General features: G+C 35.8%; 2 protein-coding genes across 2 annotated transcripts; both read right to left on the bottom strand.

Annotated features, from left to right (window-relative positions):
* Positions 1 to 876: 876 nt before the first annotated feature.
* On the bottom strand, positions 877 to 11,640 carry LOC103993244 (uncharacterized). Its single transcript, XM_009413232.2, has 8 exons — positions 11,338 to 11,640; positions 10,001 to 10,192; positions 9,698 to 9,820; positions 8,647 to 8,684; positions 8,391 to 8,559; positions 4,426 to 7,971; positions 2,630 to 2,766; positions 877 to 1,337 (listed from the first exon to the last, which is right to left on the bottom strand). The coding sequence occupies exons 1-8, from the start codon at positions 11,416 to 11,418 to the stop codon at positions 1,130 to 1,132; spliced, it is 4,494 nt and encodes a 1,497-aa protein (XP_009411507.2). The 5' UTR covers positions 11,419 to 11,640; the 3' UTR covers positions 877 to 1,129.
* Positions 11,641 to 12,729: 1,089 nt separating this feature from the next.
* On the bottom strand, positions 12,730 to 13,774 carry LOC103993245 (NDR1/HIN1-like protein 10). The gene has a single exon (XM_009413233.3). It carries the CDS (start codon positions 13,697 to 13,699, stop codon positions 13,073 to 13,075), a length of 627 nt encoding a protein of 208 aa, XP_009411508.2. The 5' UTR covers positions 13,700 to 13,774; the 3' UTR covers positions 12,730 to 13,072.
* Positions 13,775 to 18,148: the final 4,374 nt, after the last annotated feature.

The raw sequence follows: 18,148 nt of genomic DNA, 5'->3' as shown, positions 1-18,148 counted from the left end.
ATGGATTCCCTCGACATTCCTTTTCTCACTGAGATGCAAAATATTTATAGCAAGATTTATATTGAGAACATTCCTTTCATAAAGCTAATTCTTAACACTTTCTTTTCCTACAATTTCCCATTTTGTCCAAATTCATGTACTATCCTAAATATAGTTTATGGTCGATCAATAGTACACATGTATCTTCTTTTTGGGGGTTATGCTTACTACTCTTAGTACGAGAATGGAACTTAGTACAACAATAAGATTTCTCTTATACTCTTAAACAATCTCTTTTTAATTTATCTATATATTAATATTATTGGTAAAACCCTAAGGTTTTATCGTAAAAGAAATAAAAAAATGATAAGGCTCTGATACCAAATGGTAAAGCTCTGATACTACCATAAGATTTTATCGTGAAAGAAAAAAGAGAAAAGAGAATGATAATAATCGCTTCGAGGGGATCGAGAAAGGGGAGAAAAGGGAATGATAATGATCGCTTTGAGAGGATCGACCTCCTTGATCGCTTCAAGGGGATCGATCTCCTTGATCACTTCGAGGGAATCGACCTCCTAGAGTTTGTCATAACAAACTGGAATAATATTTCATTGATTTCTTTTACGATAAGATCTTAGAGTCTTACCATTTAGTATCAGAGCCTTATCATTTCTTTCATTTCTTTTACGATAAAACTTTAGGATCTTATCATTTGGTATCAGAGTATTATCATTTCTTTCATTTATTTTACGATAAGACTTTAGGATCTTATCAGTTATCTAGACATCGGATTAGCGAAAAACCTCGTATCAGTTGATGCCCAGATGGTGTCAAAATTAATGAACATAAATACTCTAGAGATGATCATATAGCTTTTAAGTACTTAATAGACCAAAATTATGTTGCTCAATTTGAATGGGATATCAGTTCTTGAACTTTGACACTAACATTCAAGAGATCATAATCGTTTCTCTATACAATAAAGTTTCTCCACAAGTCTTAAATTAGGATACCTACTTAGATACTCTAATATAAATTAACAAAAGAGGGGTAAATTTATTGACTTTGATGAATGGCATACACAGAAACTACAGGAAAAAGAATGCCAAGTAGTCTAGGCAGGGGGAAGATGTGGTCACGAATGAGAGTTTCATGAGAACCACCTTTTCTCCTTTTTCATAGACTTCAACTGCATCACCAGGCCCTCACGCTGAGCCTCCACTTCGGCATATCGAAGGCTCATATTAAGATACCGTTCTTTCATCTCTCTTAGTTCTGCCTCTAAAGAGGATATCTTATCTGTGTGCTCATTCACATTGTTCTTTAGAAGGTGATCAGCTTCCTTCCCTGAGACGACTCTGCACACAATTTATTCACCAGAGAAAAATAAGAAACAATTTGTACACGGGAAAAAAGAAGAGGGAGGGGGTGGGGAGGCAGTAAAGAAATTCCTACAAAATTACCACTCGAAAGACAATATATAATACTTGCTGAATATATTTCCACTACCTATGGCTAAAGCTATGTGACAAGGTGAAGTGAGAGGAGCAATAAGTGAACTTGTTACAGGAAGCATGCAGTTTCTGTAACTGGTGCTTGTGTCAGGATTATGATTTAAACATTTCACATGCTAAAAGAGTGAGCGGGTGTATAGAGTATTAATGGGCACATATCTTCCTGTTATGGTATCCTTGCAGTATATGTCTTGGATAAGAGGCCTTTCAACAATCAATACTTTAAATACTCTGAGATGCAACCTAAACTCCTTCAAATATTTTTCGGTCAAATTCTCTTTACCAGGACAGAATTGTCTCTAATATTAAAAGGTATGCTAATATTTTTTTCTTAAAAAGCCCCACTGTCACCATCGAAATGATTACCTGTAGCAAATCAGGGGGATCTCAATCACCTTTGGCACTATTAGATTCCTGCATGCAATTTATTTAAGGTTCTCCAATCCTCAAGGTAGATTCAAAATCCTCTTGCAAGTACTTTGAAAACGTAATTGTTTGATTTGTAATTGAAATGACTTTCAAGGTCTAATCCAGAATGCATTCAGATTATTCACTTCCATTGCTCTGTGTTCATTTACAAGCTGGATAAGGTATGTACCGTGATGACTCGTTAGTGCTTCAACAGAAAACTTCACACGGATACTCAACAAATGAAACCTCTCAAGATGAGGAAAACCATTTTTAGCCGTACCGTGGTTTGCGATTAAAACTGGCATTCAATGATGGCAGTTGTGGAGATAGTTACCACCAACATGCATCACTGATTTTCTAGTAAACATGCTACACATAATTGTTGAGATCAGAATCAAGAATTGAGGTACCACAGCATTTCAATCACCAATACAAAATCATTACAAGATCATTGACAGTCGCAGGCATGTTCTTGTAATGTTTTGTTCAAATATGGCTAGTGTTGTCAAGATTATTTCAGAAATGTCCATCCTAGTGCAGTTATTCAGGTTGGAACTTGGTCGATGAAAACATAGTCGATCAACATCATGATTGCTAGGTTTTATGTTTGCCTTCATGCTTCTTAATGAAGTAGAATATCAATCATATTTTTGGTAGATAAATGATAAGATGTAAGCTGAATCAAATAATAGCAAAAGCATAACAAGATATTTGATATTGCTTACCTTTTATGTTGCACTTCATCCATATTATCTGCCTCCACAGCATCAGCATGTTTGGTTTCAAGTAACAGTCTCTCTGGCTCGTGAACTTCCTTACTGCAATGTGGCCCTTCAAGATGGCTATGCGGCTTATCGTCATCCTAAGAAATGAGAATCCATCATGCAAAGTGAAATTCTTTTAGTAAATTTAGCTTTCTGATGATGGAAATTATATGCAAAATCGATCATGCTAACTGACAACTACAAAAGCCAAAGTATATGTGAACACATATTGCTCAAAATGCTCCCAGCATAGGAGCCTATGATTTCATTTTATTTTTCAGGAGGATCAGGCCATGAAATATTCACCTGGTTCGGCTGAGCGAAGTGAGTTTCTTACTCGGTTCAGGAGAAAATTCTAGGTGCTTTGTATGTGAGCTTTTATGGAGTTATGAACTCTTAACACTCCTATCTCCTAAACTATGCCTGAATATAATCTAAGTTTAGTAAAGATAGGACTAAGAATGTGCCGGATATGTCTAAGATGGAATAGTAAGGGCATATACAGTCACAACCAGCTGATCCAAACCAAAACAGAGTCATCAACGTGTCAAGATTTCTTAACCAGAACCTAACTTATAAAGCTGGCTGATCAGGCCTAGGTTGGAAGATCATGACACATCTTACGTTGTCTTTTTGAAGAAAATGGTCCAAGTCAGGATGGATTGGATAGGGTTGAATCACACCATCAAGAAAATTCTTACCTAAATTTGGCTCAATCAGATCCAACCCAAACCAAAATGGCAGACAAGATTTCTTAACTTGGAACGTACTGTGAAGTATGAACACAATGTTCTATCTAAACAAGTCAAGTTGACTCAATAGGTTTGAATCAAGATTTACTCTTAAGGATTCAGGTCTTGTGGAGGTCTAAATTTAATGGGCCTCTTGGTAGAAAAAAATACAAGCAGTCAATTGTTATTAATGAAAATAAGGTTTTCCATGTCTACTAAGCCTCTACTCTTTCTTTCTTATTTTGTGCTTTATTCTACCAACTATTTTTAATAGGTAGAATAAAGCACAAAATGAGAAAGAAAGAGTAGAAGCTTAGACATAGAATAGATCCGAGTGTTGGATAGTTAACAAACAACATATACAAAAAGTTTGTGTTGTCGAAATTGGAATGTTGAGGTGGATGTGTGGAGTTACTAGAAAAGATAGTAAATGAAATATTTTTATTTGTAAACAATTAGGTATCACTTCAATAAAGGATAAGATGAGAGAAAATCGTTTAAGATGATATAGATATGTGCTTAGAAGATCTCCAGATGCGAGAGTCAAAAGAGGTAAAATGATTAATGTTAGTAGTACGAAGAGAGATAGGAAGACCTAAAAAGACTTTAATAAAAATTATAAATAAAGATTTAAGTATTCTGAACTTAACTAAATATATGACCTTTTACATATCTCAATGGTGACAAGAGATCCATGTAGCCGACCCCAAATAGTTGAGACTTACGGCTTTGTTGTTATTGTTGTATTTAATTTTAACCTACTATTTTTCTTCCATAGAACAAGTCTCTCATAGTTCATTTTCAAGCTTTTTTCAATACCCATTTGTTACCTAATAGTTGTATTGTTACACCCGATTGCTATATCGCACACTTATGAAAGCTAAAAGCAAATCCATTTTCATCAAAATATACACTATACTCCTAAAAGAAATAGGCAAATAAATACTAAAGCTCCTTTAATTCAAAACAGATATGAATATTATATTAAAATGTTCCTATAAAGACAATAAGATATTGAACACTTACCTCACTACTAACTTTCTCATCCTGGCAGGATGCTTTTCTCAGCATGAGATCCTTCTCCATTATCTGAACTTTCTTCATTAACTCAAGATTTTCCTGCTCAAGACTTTGAACCTTTCTTTGGTACTCACTGTTAGTCCGCTTTATCCGATTAAGTTCATTCTTAAACTCTGCTTCCTGGGCATAAGATGCTTCTTTTATTGAAAGGTCACTTTCCAACCTCAAAAGTTTTTCTTGCAAAACAACTCTACTGCGCCTGTCATCTTCACTATTACATAAAGCCTTCTGCATATTAGAAACTTTCTCTGTCAAGGAAACTTTCTCTGCTTTCAGTTCTTCATATTCTTCCGACACTGACTTCAACAACTCCTCCAGTTTTCGCTTTTCAAAGTCTGCCCCATCAAGAGAGCCTTTAAGGTCTAAGACTGAATTCTGAAGTTCAGACAACTTTTGCAATTGAAGTTTTAACCCAGTGCTCTCTTCCATTACTTGCTGTTTTTCATAATCAGAAGATTTAAGCTTCAACTCTAAATCATTTACCATTTTTCTATGTTTCTCTTCACTAGATTTGACACTGTCCATTGTTCGTTGTATATGCTCAATGTCAGCCATTAACATTTCCTCACTCTGTTTAGAAGCATTAAGCAAATCAACTAATCCTTGAATCTTATTCTTGGACTCTTGCCGGAGAGTTTGTAAGTCAGTCTCGTACAGCTTAGCTTTTGAATTGACTTCCTGAAGACTACATTCAAGTTTAACTTTATCTGAACGCAGGATAGATGCTTCATGCACTGCATCTGATGTTATTTTTTCTTGGTCATCATGATTTGATGACATTTGTGCAGTAAGGTTAGACATCTCTTTCCTGAGGTTCTCTACTTCAACTGTTTTTTCCAATTCAATCTTATTTAACAAACTGTGTGCCTTATCTATTCTTTCTTCATGCTCCTTATGATCTTGAAAAATGTGCTCAAGTTGTGACAGTAGTGACTTCTCCTTCAGTGCAACATCTTTTTGCAGCAAAGAAAGTTTTATTTCTAAAAGATCAACTTGCTTGCAAAAATCGAAGTTTTTCTTTTTGGATTCATCTAATTCAATTTCAAGATGTGTAATGCGTTCATGAAACTCCAGTTTCTGCTTCTTTAAATCTCCATTGAGTTTCTGAAGAGAGCTGCACTCTTCAATGAGACTTGCAATTGTAGCTTGTAGTTTTGAGTTTGATCTGCTTGAATAATCTGACTCCTCTAGAGCCACTGATAAGCGCTTTTGTGTCTCTTGTAGCTTTTGTTTTAGTTCTGCTTTCTGCATCTCCATTTCAGCTTTCTGTTGTTCAACTTCATCTTTCAAATCAGCAGCAAGTGATCGAGTACCTTCCAGTTCCAATCGATTAGATTCTTTCTCATTTGTCAAATATCTTAGTTGGGCTTCTAACCCAGAGATGCGTTCTGCTAATTTTACATTTTCTTGTTCAAGCTCAGAAACATGCAATTCCAGCTCTTTGTTGCAACTTTCAAGTTCCACTGACTTTCTTTCAAGAGTTTTATTAACAGAAACATGTGATTCCACACTACCAGTAAGCACCAGCAAATCATGCTCCATGTCTTGCAAGTATTTTGAGTTATCAATGTTTTCTTGACGTAAAGAAGCCAAATCTTCCTCCAGTTGACATTTCTCTTTCTGAAGACTGCTAATAAGATCTGCTAGCTCTTTGTTAGAATGTCCAAGTCTATCTATCTCTTTTTCCTTTAGCAACAAGGTAGACTGGAACTCATCTTCAGGTTCTTGTGTTGTAGAACTTTCATCTTTTAGCTGCTCTGGAGCTTCTGTATCATTTGAACTTCTCTGGCTGAGACCAGAACTTGCACCTCGAGATATCGGGTTGCATCTTACAACGTTCTCTCTTAATAAAGCATTCAACTCATGTAAACTTTTTGTAATACACTCTAACTGATTTTTCTGATCGATATGATCTACACCAGGAAATGTAAGATCAATATCACTACCACGTGCTTTATCTGCATCAGAACTATCATTAGAGTGCAAGCTTCTAACTTGAGTTAGAGCAAGACGAATTTGTTTATCCATTTCAGACACAACATTTTGCATATCTGAGCAGCCAAATGACTCAACTTCTTCAAATCCTTTCATAGCAAAAGTGTTGAAACCTTCCAAGTCAGTTTCGAGGCTTGATTTAATTTTTTGCTGTAGATTGTATAACTCTAGGTCCTTTTCTTCTAATTTCCTTTGTCTTTGGTGGAGCCTTATCTCAAGATCACTAGCTTCATCCTTATAATGTTGTAATTCTCTCTCGAGATCAGCAGATACTTTCTCAAGGTCCTTGAGCTTACTTGATAATGGACCACACATGGCCTCCTTCCTAATTAGTTCATCCTCAAAGTCATGGATTTGTGATATGAGCAAGCCATTTTCGTACTCAGAATTATTAGATGAAATATGATCATGAAAATCTGTAGACCTAGAACCATGTGTATGGTTTCCTTTTCTGACGTCCTTGCTTAATTCCTTCAACTTAAATATGAGATCTAGGTTTTCATCTGTAAGTTCGGCACAATCCCTTTCTAACTCATTTACTTTACTTGTAAGGACCTCAACTTCTCTTATCAGGTCAGGATTACGTCCACTAGACATTTTATCATTGTTGGCAATATTGGACAACTTCTCCTCCAGTATAGCAATTTCTTCTTCTTTCAGGGCTAGTTTTCTCTCCCATTCAGCCTCATTGTCAAAAGATTTCTGACTCCTGTGTCCTTCATGTTTATCTACATGGTTCTGTTGTGAAAGGTTAGCTAGTTCCAACTTCTGTTTCTCTGTGATCTCTTCTAACTCCTGAAGAATAGCAACAAGCTCAATGTTTGATTCTTGGGTTTTCTTCAGTTGTTGAGTTAAGTTGACATTGGAATCTTTCTGAAAGTTCAGCTCATCCTCCAGTTCCATCTGCACACGAACCATATCTTCATTTTTCACATTGCTAACATCAGTTCTATTTGACATTGACTCCTCCAATGCTGCTTTCAGATGTTTAACTTCTTGCTTTAAAGAATCACGTTCATTGTGTGCAGCTGAAAGCTGCCTGTCCAGGTCTGCCTGATGCTTGGATTTCTCAGAAATTTCCTTCTTTAAAATCTCAAGATCAAGTTTCAACTGCCGAGAATGTCTCTCCCACATCTTAACTTCATCATGGAGTTCCTCTATTTCTTCAGAAGCTTCAAGAAGATCCTTTGAAGAACCAGTGGGCCTTAATGATGGTGTTGCAAGTCCATTATTAGAAGTCCGTTGAGTAATGTCTTGCCAATTATTGGTATGCAATGAAGAACCTGAGGCCCTAGAATTGAAAGATGATGGATTTGATCTCAAAAGCTCATCTCCAGGACCTGTACTATAAGTTGCACTAATCTGTGAACCTGATGAATCTAGTCTTCCAATGTATTGACCCCCATTCAAGCTGTTTTTCGGGGAAAAAGCTGTCCGACCAAAGCTATCCCCTGAGTCAGAACTACGATGTGACCCCGATGCTGAGAAGCATGTCTCCTGCAGAAAGACATGGACCTGTGAATATGCAACAAAAGTAGACACAACTAATAAAAGTGAAAACTGGTAAAAAAAGTTATATAATATTAGCCTTGGAGAGAAATCCGGATGAATTAAAAGCATAACTTTCTAGAAGATGTTTTCAAACTTTTTTTATCTTGTACAACCAAAATTTGCAAATTTGTCTGCAAGAAAATGTTTTCAAACTTTGAGAGCATAACTGGAAGGGTAAAGGGTTGGATTGTAATCACCTATAAATATCAAAGTGTTTTATGATAAGTACTAGAACATATAGAGTTGCACATCTGTCTAGCTATTGTTGTTAAAAATAAAATAAATGAAATAGTTGGTGGAAAAATTTAGCATGAAGCTACTTTTCCTAAGCAAAAAATAATAATAACTTTGTGCATAAGAATCACCCTATTTCCAGGTTCTTCTGGATAGGAAGTATTAGCCAAATGATTACTTGAAGAAGATCCAAGATTCCTATTGAATAAATTGTCAGATCCATCTGACTTGCTGTCCAGGTCATCAATATTACTGTGATCTTCAAGATGAGAAGTTGTATCTTTCCAAGATTTTCCAACCCTGAAGCAAATACATCATTAGCAACTTGTACAGGTACATTGTGGTATAGTAGAAACTCATTTGCAACAATTAAAAGAACCACTGAACCTGAATTTTGATTTTGGGGTCACACACTGAATTTTGACCTGTAAATTAAAGGGAGTAGAAAATAATGTCATTGCCAAACTTCAAAATCAGCAATTTTAATGGCTTCAAATATTCTAGGCATCCAAGAAGACACTAGGTCAATAAAAGTATTGTCTGCACGATGTAGGAAGGACAACAAATTAACCGGAAAATGGCATTAGTATGCAAATAAAAAAGTGTAAGTGATTACTTGAGGACTATATAAATTACAGTTCTTAGGTTTAGATATCCACATTGATGTAACAAACAAATTCGAAATTAGCTAGTTTCTTAGTCATCAGCTACACATCAACAACAAATAGGAAGAAAGCAGTACTTCCTACTATATTAGTCAATCCATCATTTTTCTGTACATCATAGTATATACATTTCCTCAGGTCTTCGTATTCCAAAGGCTTCTTTAAAAAAGACTGTACTGCTGTACTGTCTATACAATGTTAACAAATATAATGCAGAGAATATATATATATATATATATATGTATGTATGTATGTATGTATGTATGTATGTATGTATGTATGTATATTATCATTATGGGGTATGTTTTGAATGATATCTGAAGTTATGACCTCTTTGTAACAACTAATACTAACAGAACAATCCTTAGGGAATAAAATTTGTAATATATTATATGTTGAAACCAGATTATATCCCATAACAACATTTACACAGAGGTCTAACGAACTGATTACTCCTTTTAGGCATCAAAAGAGTAACATGACCAACAAATTTTGGCATTACACATTTGCATCCTTCCAATGCACTAAGTTCTGTCAACATCCTGAAGGATACAAATTGAGTAGGCAAAAATTCATTGATCAGCTGTAGCATGATAGATGATTGCTACAATATTCCTAGTACATGAGAAAGTGAATGATTTAAGTCCTTCAAACTTATTCGATAAAACAAAAGACTTGGATAACTATTCACATGTTACATTGAAACATAAAGAATCTTCACAATTTTAGTCATGTAAGGCAAAGCATCAACATCTAGTCAAAGTAATTTTCACCTGTAAAGTTGTCCCAGAATCACACTTCTTTAATGGAAGGAAGAGAGGGCCAGATTCTTCCTTACCCAGATAATCTGCTACATTCAAGGTAACCTCACCAAGAATGATAGATCTAGCAGAAGCCTGCACAAGAATTTAATCTGAGTATATGCTTTCACTAATTTCGAGCCACTGAAACAGAGTGTAAACCATTCACTATCATGATCCTAAGGAAATTTTAAGTAATAATTATAAGATAAAAGTAATAATAATAATAATAAGATATATTTTCAACGGAAAGATAAGAAAAGTTATGTGTCAGACCGGGGAAACCACAATTTTAAAGTGACATTCTTCAAGCTCTTTAGACACATCATCTTGGGACACCCATATAGATTCTGTTCCAGTCCACTGACAATTTCCGCTTCTTACTGTAGATTTGCCGGTTTTAGCAATCGTTTTTCCAGAATCTACTGACACAATAGAAAGAAAAAGTTTCTCCCATCCTCTAGGAACCTGTATGATTAAAGAAGAGCATCAAATGCAAGCTTTTCCAATTCATTCAGGAAAGTTAATATAAAGCATAAAATTAACAGATGTATGAGATCGTATTTACTGCTTTTCAAAGAGGCATATACTTTGTTATGATTAGACTAGGTCTTGCATGCAAAATTTGCAAATATGAACACCATATAACAGGAAAAACAAAGGAGGAAAAACAGAGGGAAATATTATGTAGAATTTTAGAGGCCAATATGAAGAGCTCAAAACAAGGTGGTGCCTCACTAATCTGCACTTGTGCAAAGGGGAAGCTCCATAACCAGTTCACCATTTATAATAGGCCTTCATCATCTCTAAATTTGAAACTACTCATTACCACTATTGTTAATGTCACAATTAGTGTAATATCAGATTTAAGATTCTAGTTAATTTTTTACATTCAGATATGGGCATACTACTAACTACTCAAAATAAAAGCATGCAAATGGGCTGCGTGGTGGAAACATCCTCCCCAACAGAACAAGTAATTGTTCAAAAGTTCCATAAATAAGTGATGCCATCATCACTCTAGAAAAAATCTGTACTTCTCAATTAGCATTAGGCAAAGGCAGCAAAATATTTCTACAAGCTGTGGTCACAAATGTCAAATTTGGGAAGGGATCTATGCCAGTAATTTCAAGTATTCTACCAAATTCAAATGTTAATTCACGAATGCTTCCAGCAACTTTGGCTTCTGCATTTCTCTTGCGGTTCTCGATTTTGTTTTGCGAAGCTGGTTGTTAGCAGATTTAAAACTTTAAAGGCCCGATAGCTGAATAAGCCGTTGTAGTAAGAAAGGCAAATTAACAATTCATCATCATAAGATGGAATGCTCATGGCTTCAAATTTCTAATCAATACCAATCAGAGAAAAATTCGATAATAATTGACCCAATCCATGGCTCAGTCGCGTTTCTTTCTCTGAGAATCGCGGTCAACCACCATGTACAGGAAGTCAAACTACAATCCACAAGCGTAAGAGAATCACACGAATTATTGATGGGCATAATAAAACCAGATCGCAAAACTGTGGCACATTCCTCGCTTCAGCGACGACTCGAACAAAAGAAGCATTAAGAAAGCCTAACTACATCAGATTGGGTAAAGAAACATCAGGAGCACCTTGATGGCCTGTAGATTGGAGAGCTTGAACTCGACCTTCTCCCCGAATCTGTCGGACCTGTGCCGATGCAGCTTGAACATCTTCTACCCGCTTCTTGATTCCTCCTCCTCCTCCCCCTGACGATCGAACCCAGTTGCCCTCTACTCGATCGGGAAGGAGAGGAGCCTTTGGAAGCGCGAGAAAGGAGACGGATTCGCCTCGCTCTCCTCGCCTCTCCGCCTGGGCGTGGGAGACGAGCAAGAAAGAGACAACGCTTTCTCTTTCTCCTTTTGTTTAGTTTTTGCTCATACTATTTGATCACTAAATTATTCGATGAGGAGGCTTCGAGGCGATGTAACTTTGCGACCCAGTCGGCAGCTTCGGTGTGGGACGCGGTGGCACATCAGACGGTCGCTGGCCTTCCTGCGCTCGGATCCGCTCCAACCACCCTCCCCCAGACATTGAGAGCCGGTTCGTCATCTTCGAAATGGACGGGCGGATAAGGACAAGGTAAGTTGAACCCGCGACGGCGGACGGCTACTCGTCGAAGCACAAAGGGAGAGGACTCGGGGCCTTGTTCCGGATCGCGACCAACATGGGTCGCGGAAAGGCTTGCGCTCATTCCAAGCCCGTCGCGGATGATTGGAGAGAGGCTAATTCTTCTTCGTACCAAAACTTTTCCCAACAACGTTTTCATCTGACGTGGCCATCTCACTAACCCGGGCTGTAGCTGTGGGTCCTACTTACTGGTAGGACGTACGGGCCCGACGGGTATGTGTACATCGACTTTGTTCGCCGAACCGGATCGCGATTATTGTGATGCTTTCGGCTAATTAATCGGCGAATTCAATGGGAAAAAAAATTCTTATTTTTAAAATTTTTTACATAGCGTTTTTATTTAATTATTTAAATAATATTTTTTTAAAAATAATAATTTTATCCTTCCATTAGTTGCCCCCTACATCCAGCCTCCGCCCAACGGAGCTCATCGACAATTACCTCCATCCTGATCATACGCACGGTTTAAGGTTTAAGGATTAGGATGATGATGCTCATTCAAAACCAATAGGAGATGAGCCGGTGCATGATGGAGCGGGATGGACACCCCTCATATGAGAGGGCTATAAGGGCTATAATTGATAGGGCATCTCTAAATATAGCGGATGAAGGTGATCAATCCTCATGCAAGAGTTATAAACAAAACAAAAGCAAGAGGTTATGAGTGACAACGAGCGTTCGCACGAGGATGGTGGCAATATAACGATGAAAGTAAAAACGGATCGATGAAAAAATAAATAAAATAATCTCTTCACAAGATTGTGTAGTGTTATTTTGAAAATTTTCAAAGTAGTCATACTCAAGAAATTTTTAAAATGCATTTTTTTTTTAATTTCGCCCCTAATTAATTATAACTTATAGAAAGCTGTCAACATTTGCATGATGCTCCCATAAATGACAGCCCACCGAATGGGATAGCAAATGTACAGTTTCCATCTCCCACGACATACACCTAGGATGGATTGAAGGGCTCCACCACCACTGACAGGTGGGCTGAATCGTCCTTGAAATATTTCAAGGGTGATTTCGCAACCCGTAGCAGCTAAGGCAGAACACTTGTATTCGGACTTCAGTTCATCTCAAGTAAGCTACTAAGATAAACTCAAAGCAGTTGATCCGATCCTCGTGCTTACATCAACAATTTACTACGAAAACAATGTTTGAGATCAAAAGAACCGATGAAGTCGAAAGCAATCCTCAGATGTAAACGTCGCAGTAGACCTTCTGAAACTGCGTCACCGACGACGAGAAGCGCACGAGCACCGGCAAGCAGTAGGCCCGCAGTGTGTAGTGGTCGGTCTTCAGCAGCCCCACCTTGAACCTGACCATCGCCCTCATCCTCACCTCCACCGCCGCCTCCCCAGCCGACCGGTCCTGCTTTAGACTCGTCTCCACCGAGCTAAGCAGCGGCCTCGAACGGGCCACCAGGTCGACCTTGAGCATCCTGACGTCCCGCCGCGGCTGGTAGAATGGTGCAACCTCGTTAAGAGCCAGCATCTGGCCGTCGTACCACACAGCGACTTCGACCCGGTCGAAGTACACTGCGACCTTGCGGTTAGGGTTGTGAACTTCCAGGGTGAGGTTGAAGGTGGCACTGAGGGCGTTGTCGGTGACGTTGAAGCCCTGGAGGTGGGCTTTTTCCACGGAGCACCTGAGCAAGGAGGGACGGACAACGAGCCAGAAGACTAGTACGAGAATCCCCACGAGCGCAAGGAGGCTGACTGCGGTGATGGCTACGCAGTGAAGGATTCTGGGGCGGCGCGGGCGGCGCAGGGTATGCAGTCGGTCGCGGTCCCGGTCCCGGTCGCGCTTAGTGCTTTCCATGGAGGTCGGGTTGGTGGCAGGCACGATGGAGAATTGAGGAGGTGAAGACTATAGGCTCTGTGGGAGTAGAAATACTGGTTTTGGCCAACCAAGCATGCCTTTTTCTTTCATGTTGTATGCTCCACTGACGAAGTTATCTCTTTCGATTGCTTTCCCTGTGAATGGGTGTGGCTTCGGAATCCTCCCTCCACACTCAAAGAACAAGATGCAAATTATGATCAAAGCCGAAAGCAATTGGTCACCTGCTGATCGTGTTTACATTGATCTCGAATAGCATTCGTATCTAAGGAATCTTGTTTGTCTTAAAGTTGCCCTTCATCCAGGTTGGAGACGATTACAAGATAGATTGAGCTCTAAGCGATTCCTTAAAACTTTATTCCAGGTTCTTTTCCCTGCTTTCTGAGCTCACATTAGCCTTTAATTCTGTGTCTTCTGTAGTAATAACGAAGAACAGAGGCGATATATAATTCGCAGCTAAAGAATACTGCGCTAGATAAAAGCTTGCATAATGTTCCGAACACTGTTTAACTGGTTAAACTTTGCATAATATTGAGATTCTTTTTGGTAACGATAATTTTACATTTGGTACATGCCTTAATCCCTAATTAATCTATGATTTGAGGATCAATCGTAGATTTAAATACATAATTTGAATATGTGATTTGAATGCATTTATTTAATTATTCATGGTATTAGAGTTTTCTTGCTTCATGGCTCTTTATTTCTCGTTATCGTGTTGATATGTTGGTGATTACTATTTCTCTTTCTGGCTCTGACTATTACTCCTTTATAACTCTTGATTTGTGTTTCTCACTTTCGGATTCTAACATTATATTGAAGACAAAGACATGTGGCTCTTCCCTACTAATCTCCTAGTGCAATCTAATTTATAGTAGATCTATTCCACTTTGCTGATTTAATCAACCTCCTCTAGTGATCAACAGGATTCTCCGATGATCCTTCATCGTTAGTCAGTACTGCTTAGCAAGCGTTCCCCTTGAATTTTCCTTATTGGATCATAGCATCTTCTCAGCATGTTTTCTTTTGTTTTCTTCCTCTATGTATGAAACTCTAATTATTGTTTCCTCATGAAACAATAGTTCATCTCAACCTATATTACTTATATCTATCAATACATCAACTTCAATCTCATTCAAGCTCTCCAAAGATAGCAACTATATATCTTGATGAGCACAATTCACTAATTTTTTTTTTAATATAATTTATTAGGCTACATTAATGATTCTCTTAGTAGTCTACTAAAAAAGATCTAAATATTAGGAAAAAACATATAATGGCAAATCATGGTCACAATTTATGGCTACGATAAAATTATTTTATTTTACAAGACATTCATGCCTCGGTCATTGGCTCTATAGCTCCACTGATCTCTTCATATAGCACTACAATAGAAGCATAGTCCAAGTTATAAATCACCTTTGCTAATCGCTCTCGCATTTGCATACTAAATCTTTCATCTACTCTAATGAAAATAACATAAGAAGGAAGTACTGTTACTAATTAAATATAATTTAAAATTATTATAGTTAATTTAGCTTTAATAGATCATCCCTTTGAATGATGAAGAATTTATTGTTCATACTCTCAATAACCTACGAGATGAATATAAGAAACTAGTGATAGTAATTTAGACATATGACTCACTAATATCATTTGAAGAATTACAGATTAATCATGAAATATATCTAAAATGAGAAAAGGGGAAGATATGACTAATTATCAAAGCTCAATTTAATAAAAAGTCTAAAAGAAAGAATAATCAAAACAATAAAAACTTTGATAAAAGATTGAACAAAATGTTTACTGAATACATGGGTAATACACAAGGTTATCATCCTCTATTATACTATCAACTCTCTAACCATAATGATATCTTCAATCCAAACAAATTAGAAAATAGCTTTGGCTATAACTATCAATAGTTCTAACATCCCAATAATAATAATTAACAAAATATCATATATTAGCTCTATAATAAAATTAGATATACAACAAAAGTTTTTCGATCTCAACTTAAGTCTACTATTACGCTCAACTGGCCTTAACCAAACATCATGATTGCTTTAACTACTTATCTAAATAATTAGATTATTGACTCTAGTACTTTTTATTATATTAATTTTGATTTATAAAATATATTCATCCATAGTGACTTTAGAGATAACGAAGATAACATTATTAATGATAGTAATAGATTCCTTATTACTTATATTAGTTCCATAATACTTAATTCACGTATAATTTTACACTCTACTTTATTCTTATCTCTTAATTTTATAAATAAAATAATATATTTATTAAAATTTTTTCTTAACTCGTTTCTTGTAAAGGATTTTGACCTTATTTCAAGGTCAAAATAAAGATAATATCTATGAGTGATATCAACTTCATAAATCACCTAGCTAATTGCTCTTGCTTCAGTTACTGTTCTAATCGATGTGTGACATTGTCATATTAGTCATCCATCTGTTCAACGATAAGTAATTTCTTATTACTTCATTCTAACTTTCAAAACAAGTAGAGTTACAATTTATTGTTATACTTATCTTAGTAATAAAAGTTAAAGATTACCTTTTGAAATATTTTTTATATCATGCTTCAAATTACTTAAAATTATTTACACTAATGTCTAGGGTCTTGTCCCAACCATTCCTTTGATAATTTCAGATTTTATATCATTTTCATATATTACTTTAATAAATATATATGGCTATATTCTCTAAAACATAAATATAAAGTCATCATACTCTTTACTTATTTTAGACAGATTATAGAGAACTTTTTATAGTTTACTCTAATAGATGAGGTAAATACCAAGTTCTAACAACTTCTCATCATGTGTGAAGAATACGATGCCCTATTCTATAATATCACATAAACTATTATATTATTTCACTTCACACAAAATATCATTGGGCGTGAGTCGATATTTTAAATTAAATGAAACCCAAATATATTTATTTCTAAATACAAAGAACGTCTAATGGTTAAAAGATTTATGATCAGGTGTTGATTTCACAATAACCTTCAATCTAATTGTTAAACTAATAATGATTTAACTCCTCCTGAGTTTGACTATCACTAAAATCGGCATATACATCAATTAGATGTTTATAATACTTTTTTATAAGAGACCTTAATTAAAGTTGCCTTTAGATAGAAACCCTATAACTTCATCCACTCTTAATATCCAAACAATATTTATAAACTAAAAAAATTATTTATGAACTTCATCAAGTTCTAAGAGCCTAGTATATTATCGACTTCATCAACTCCAAGTCTAACATCTTTTTATTCTTATATTAATAAAATGAATATATTATATATCTACTAATCTATATGGATGATGTTATAATCATAGATAATAATTCAATAAAGATTAAATAATTCTTTAACCAATTGGTAAATTGATTCTCACCTAGAAACTTTAAGCTATTTTTTCGGAGTGGAAACAACGTTCATATTTTTTTTTAACTTTTTTTTTATTTCAAAAGAAGTACATTTGAGATATAATATCAAAGACAAATATGTAGAATACTAAAAAAGTTGCCACCCCACTCTTCAACACTAAATCACTCAAATTATATGATGATAGTCCTATTACAGATCCCACACAATATTGACAAATATTTAGATCCTTATAGTATTTATTTCTCATACATCCAAACATTTTATTTGTAGCCAACAAATTATCACAATTTATATATCGACTCTTGAGTTTGTACTAAAATGTATCATGTGATATCTTAAAGAGATTTTTAATTATGAACTTCTTCTTTAGAAATATGCATCACTTCATCTTTATACCTTCATCGATGCTAATTGGATAGATAATACGAATGATGGAACATCTACATCAACTTTTGTTGTCCTCTTTGGAATAATTATGATCGGTTAGAGTTCCAAAAAGTAGAACACAATTGCATGATCTACCACTAAAGTTGAATATCGAGTCATCGCTACAATTGCTATAAAACTCAACCGAGTCACCAATCTGTTATATGAACTTGGCATCACTTATCAATCCACTCCTATAATATACCGTGATAATGTTGGTGTTACCTACTTATGCGCCAACCTAGTTTTTCCCTCATGTATGAAACATATTATCATCGATTTTCATTTTACTATAGATCAAATTGTCAAACATTAATAATGTATTTATCATATCCATACTTTTAATCAACTTGTAGACTCCCTCACAAAGGATAGTTCAGTTTCATCGACAAATATGAAATGATAACTTTATATTTTTTATATACTCTAGTCCTTAATAAATTTATGATTTAAAGATCAATCATATAATTATTTAAAAAAAATACTTATATAAATATGAATTATGCCAATGATAAATTTCATAATAAATTCTGACAACTACATATCTGAATTAACACCAGTAAATGCAGACCTGAACAAACACAGTACGTG

This window comes from Musa acuminata, chromosome BXJ3-8 (genome assembly GCF_036884655.1).
Source record: "Musa acuminata AAA Group cultivar baxijiao chromosome BXJ3-8, Cavendish_Baxijiao_AAA, whole genome shotgun sequence".
Lineage (NCBI taxonomy): Eukaryota > Viridiplantae > Streptophyta > Magnoliopsida > Zingiberales > Musaceae > Musa > Musa acuminata.
Note: the sequence above shows the minus strand (reverse complement) of the source record. Positions and strands in the feature narration are given on the sequence as shown.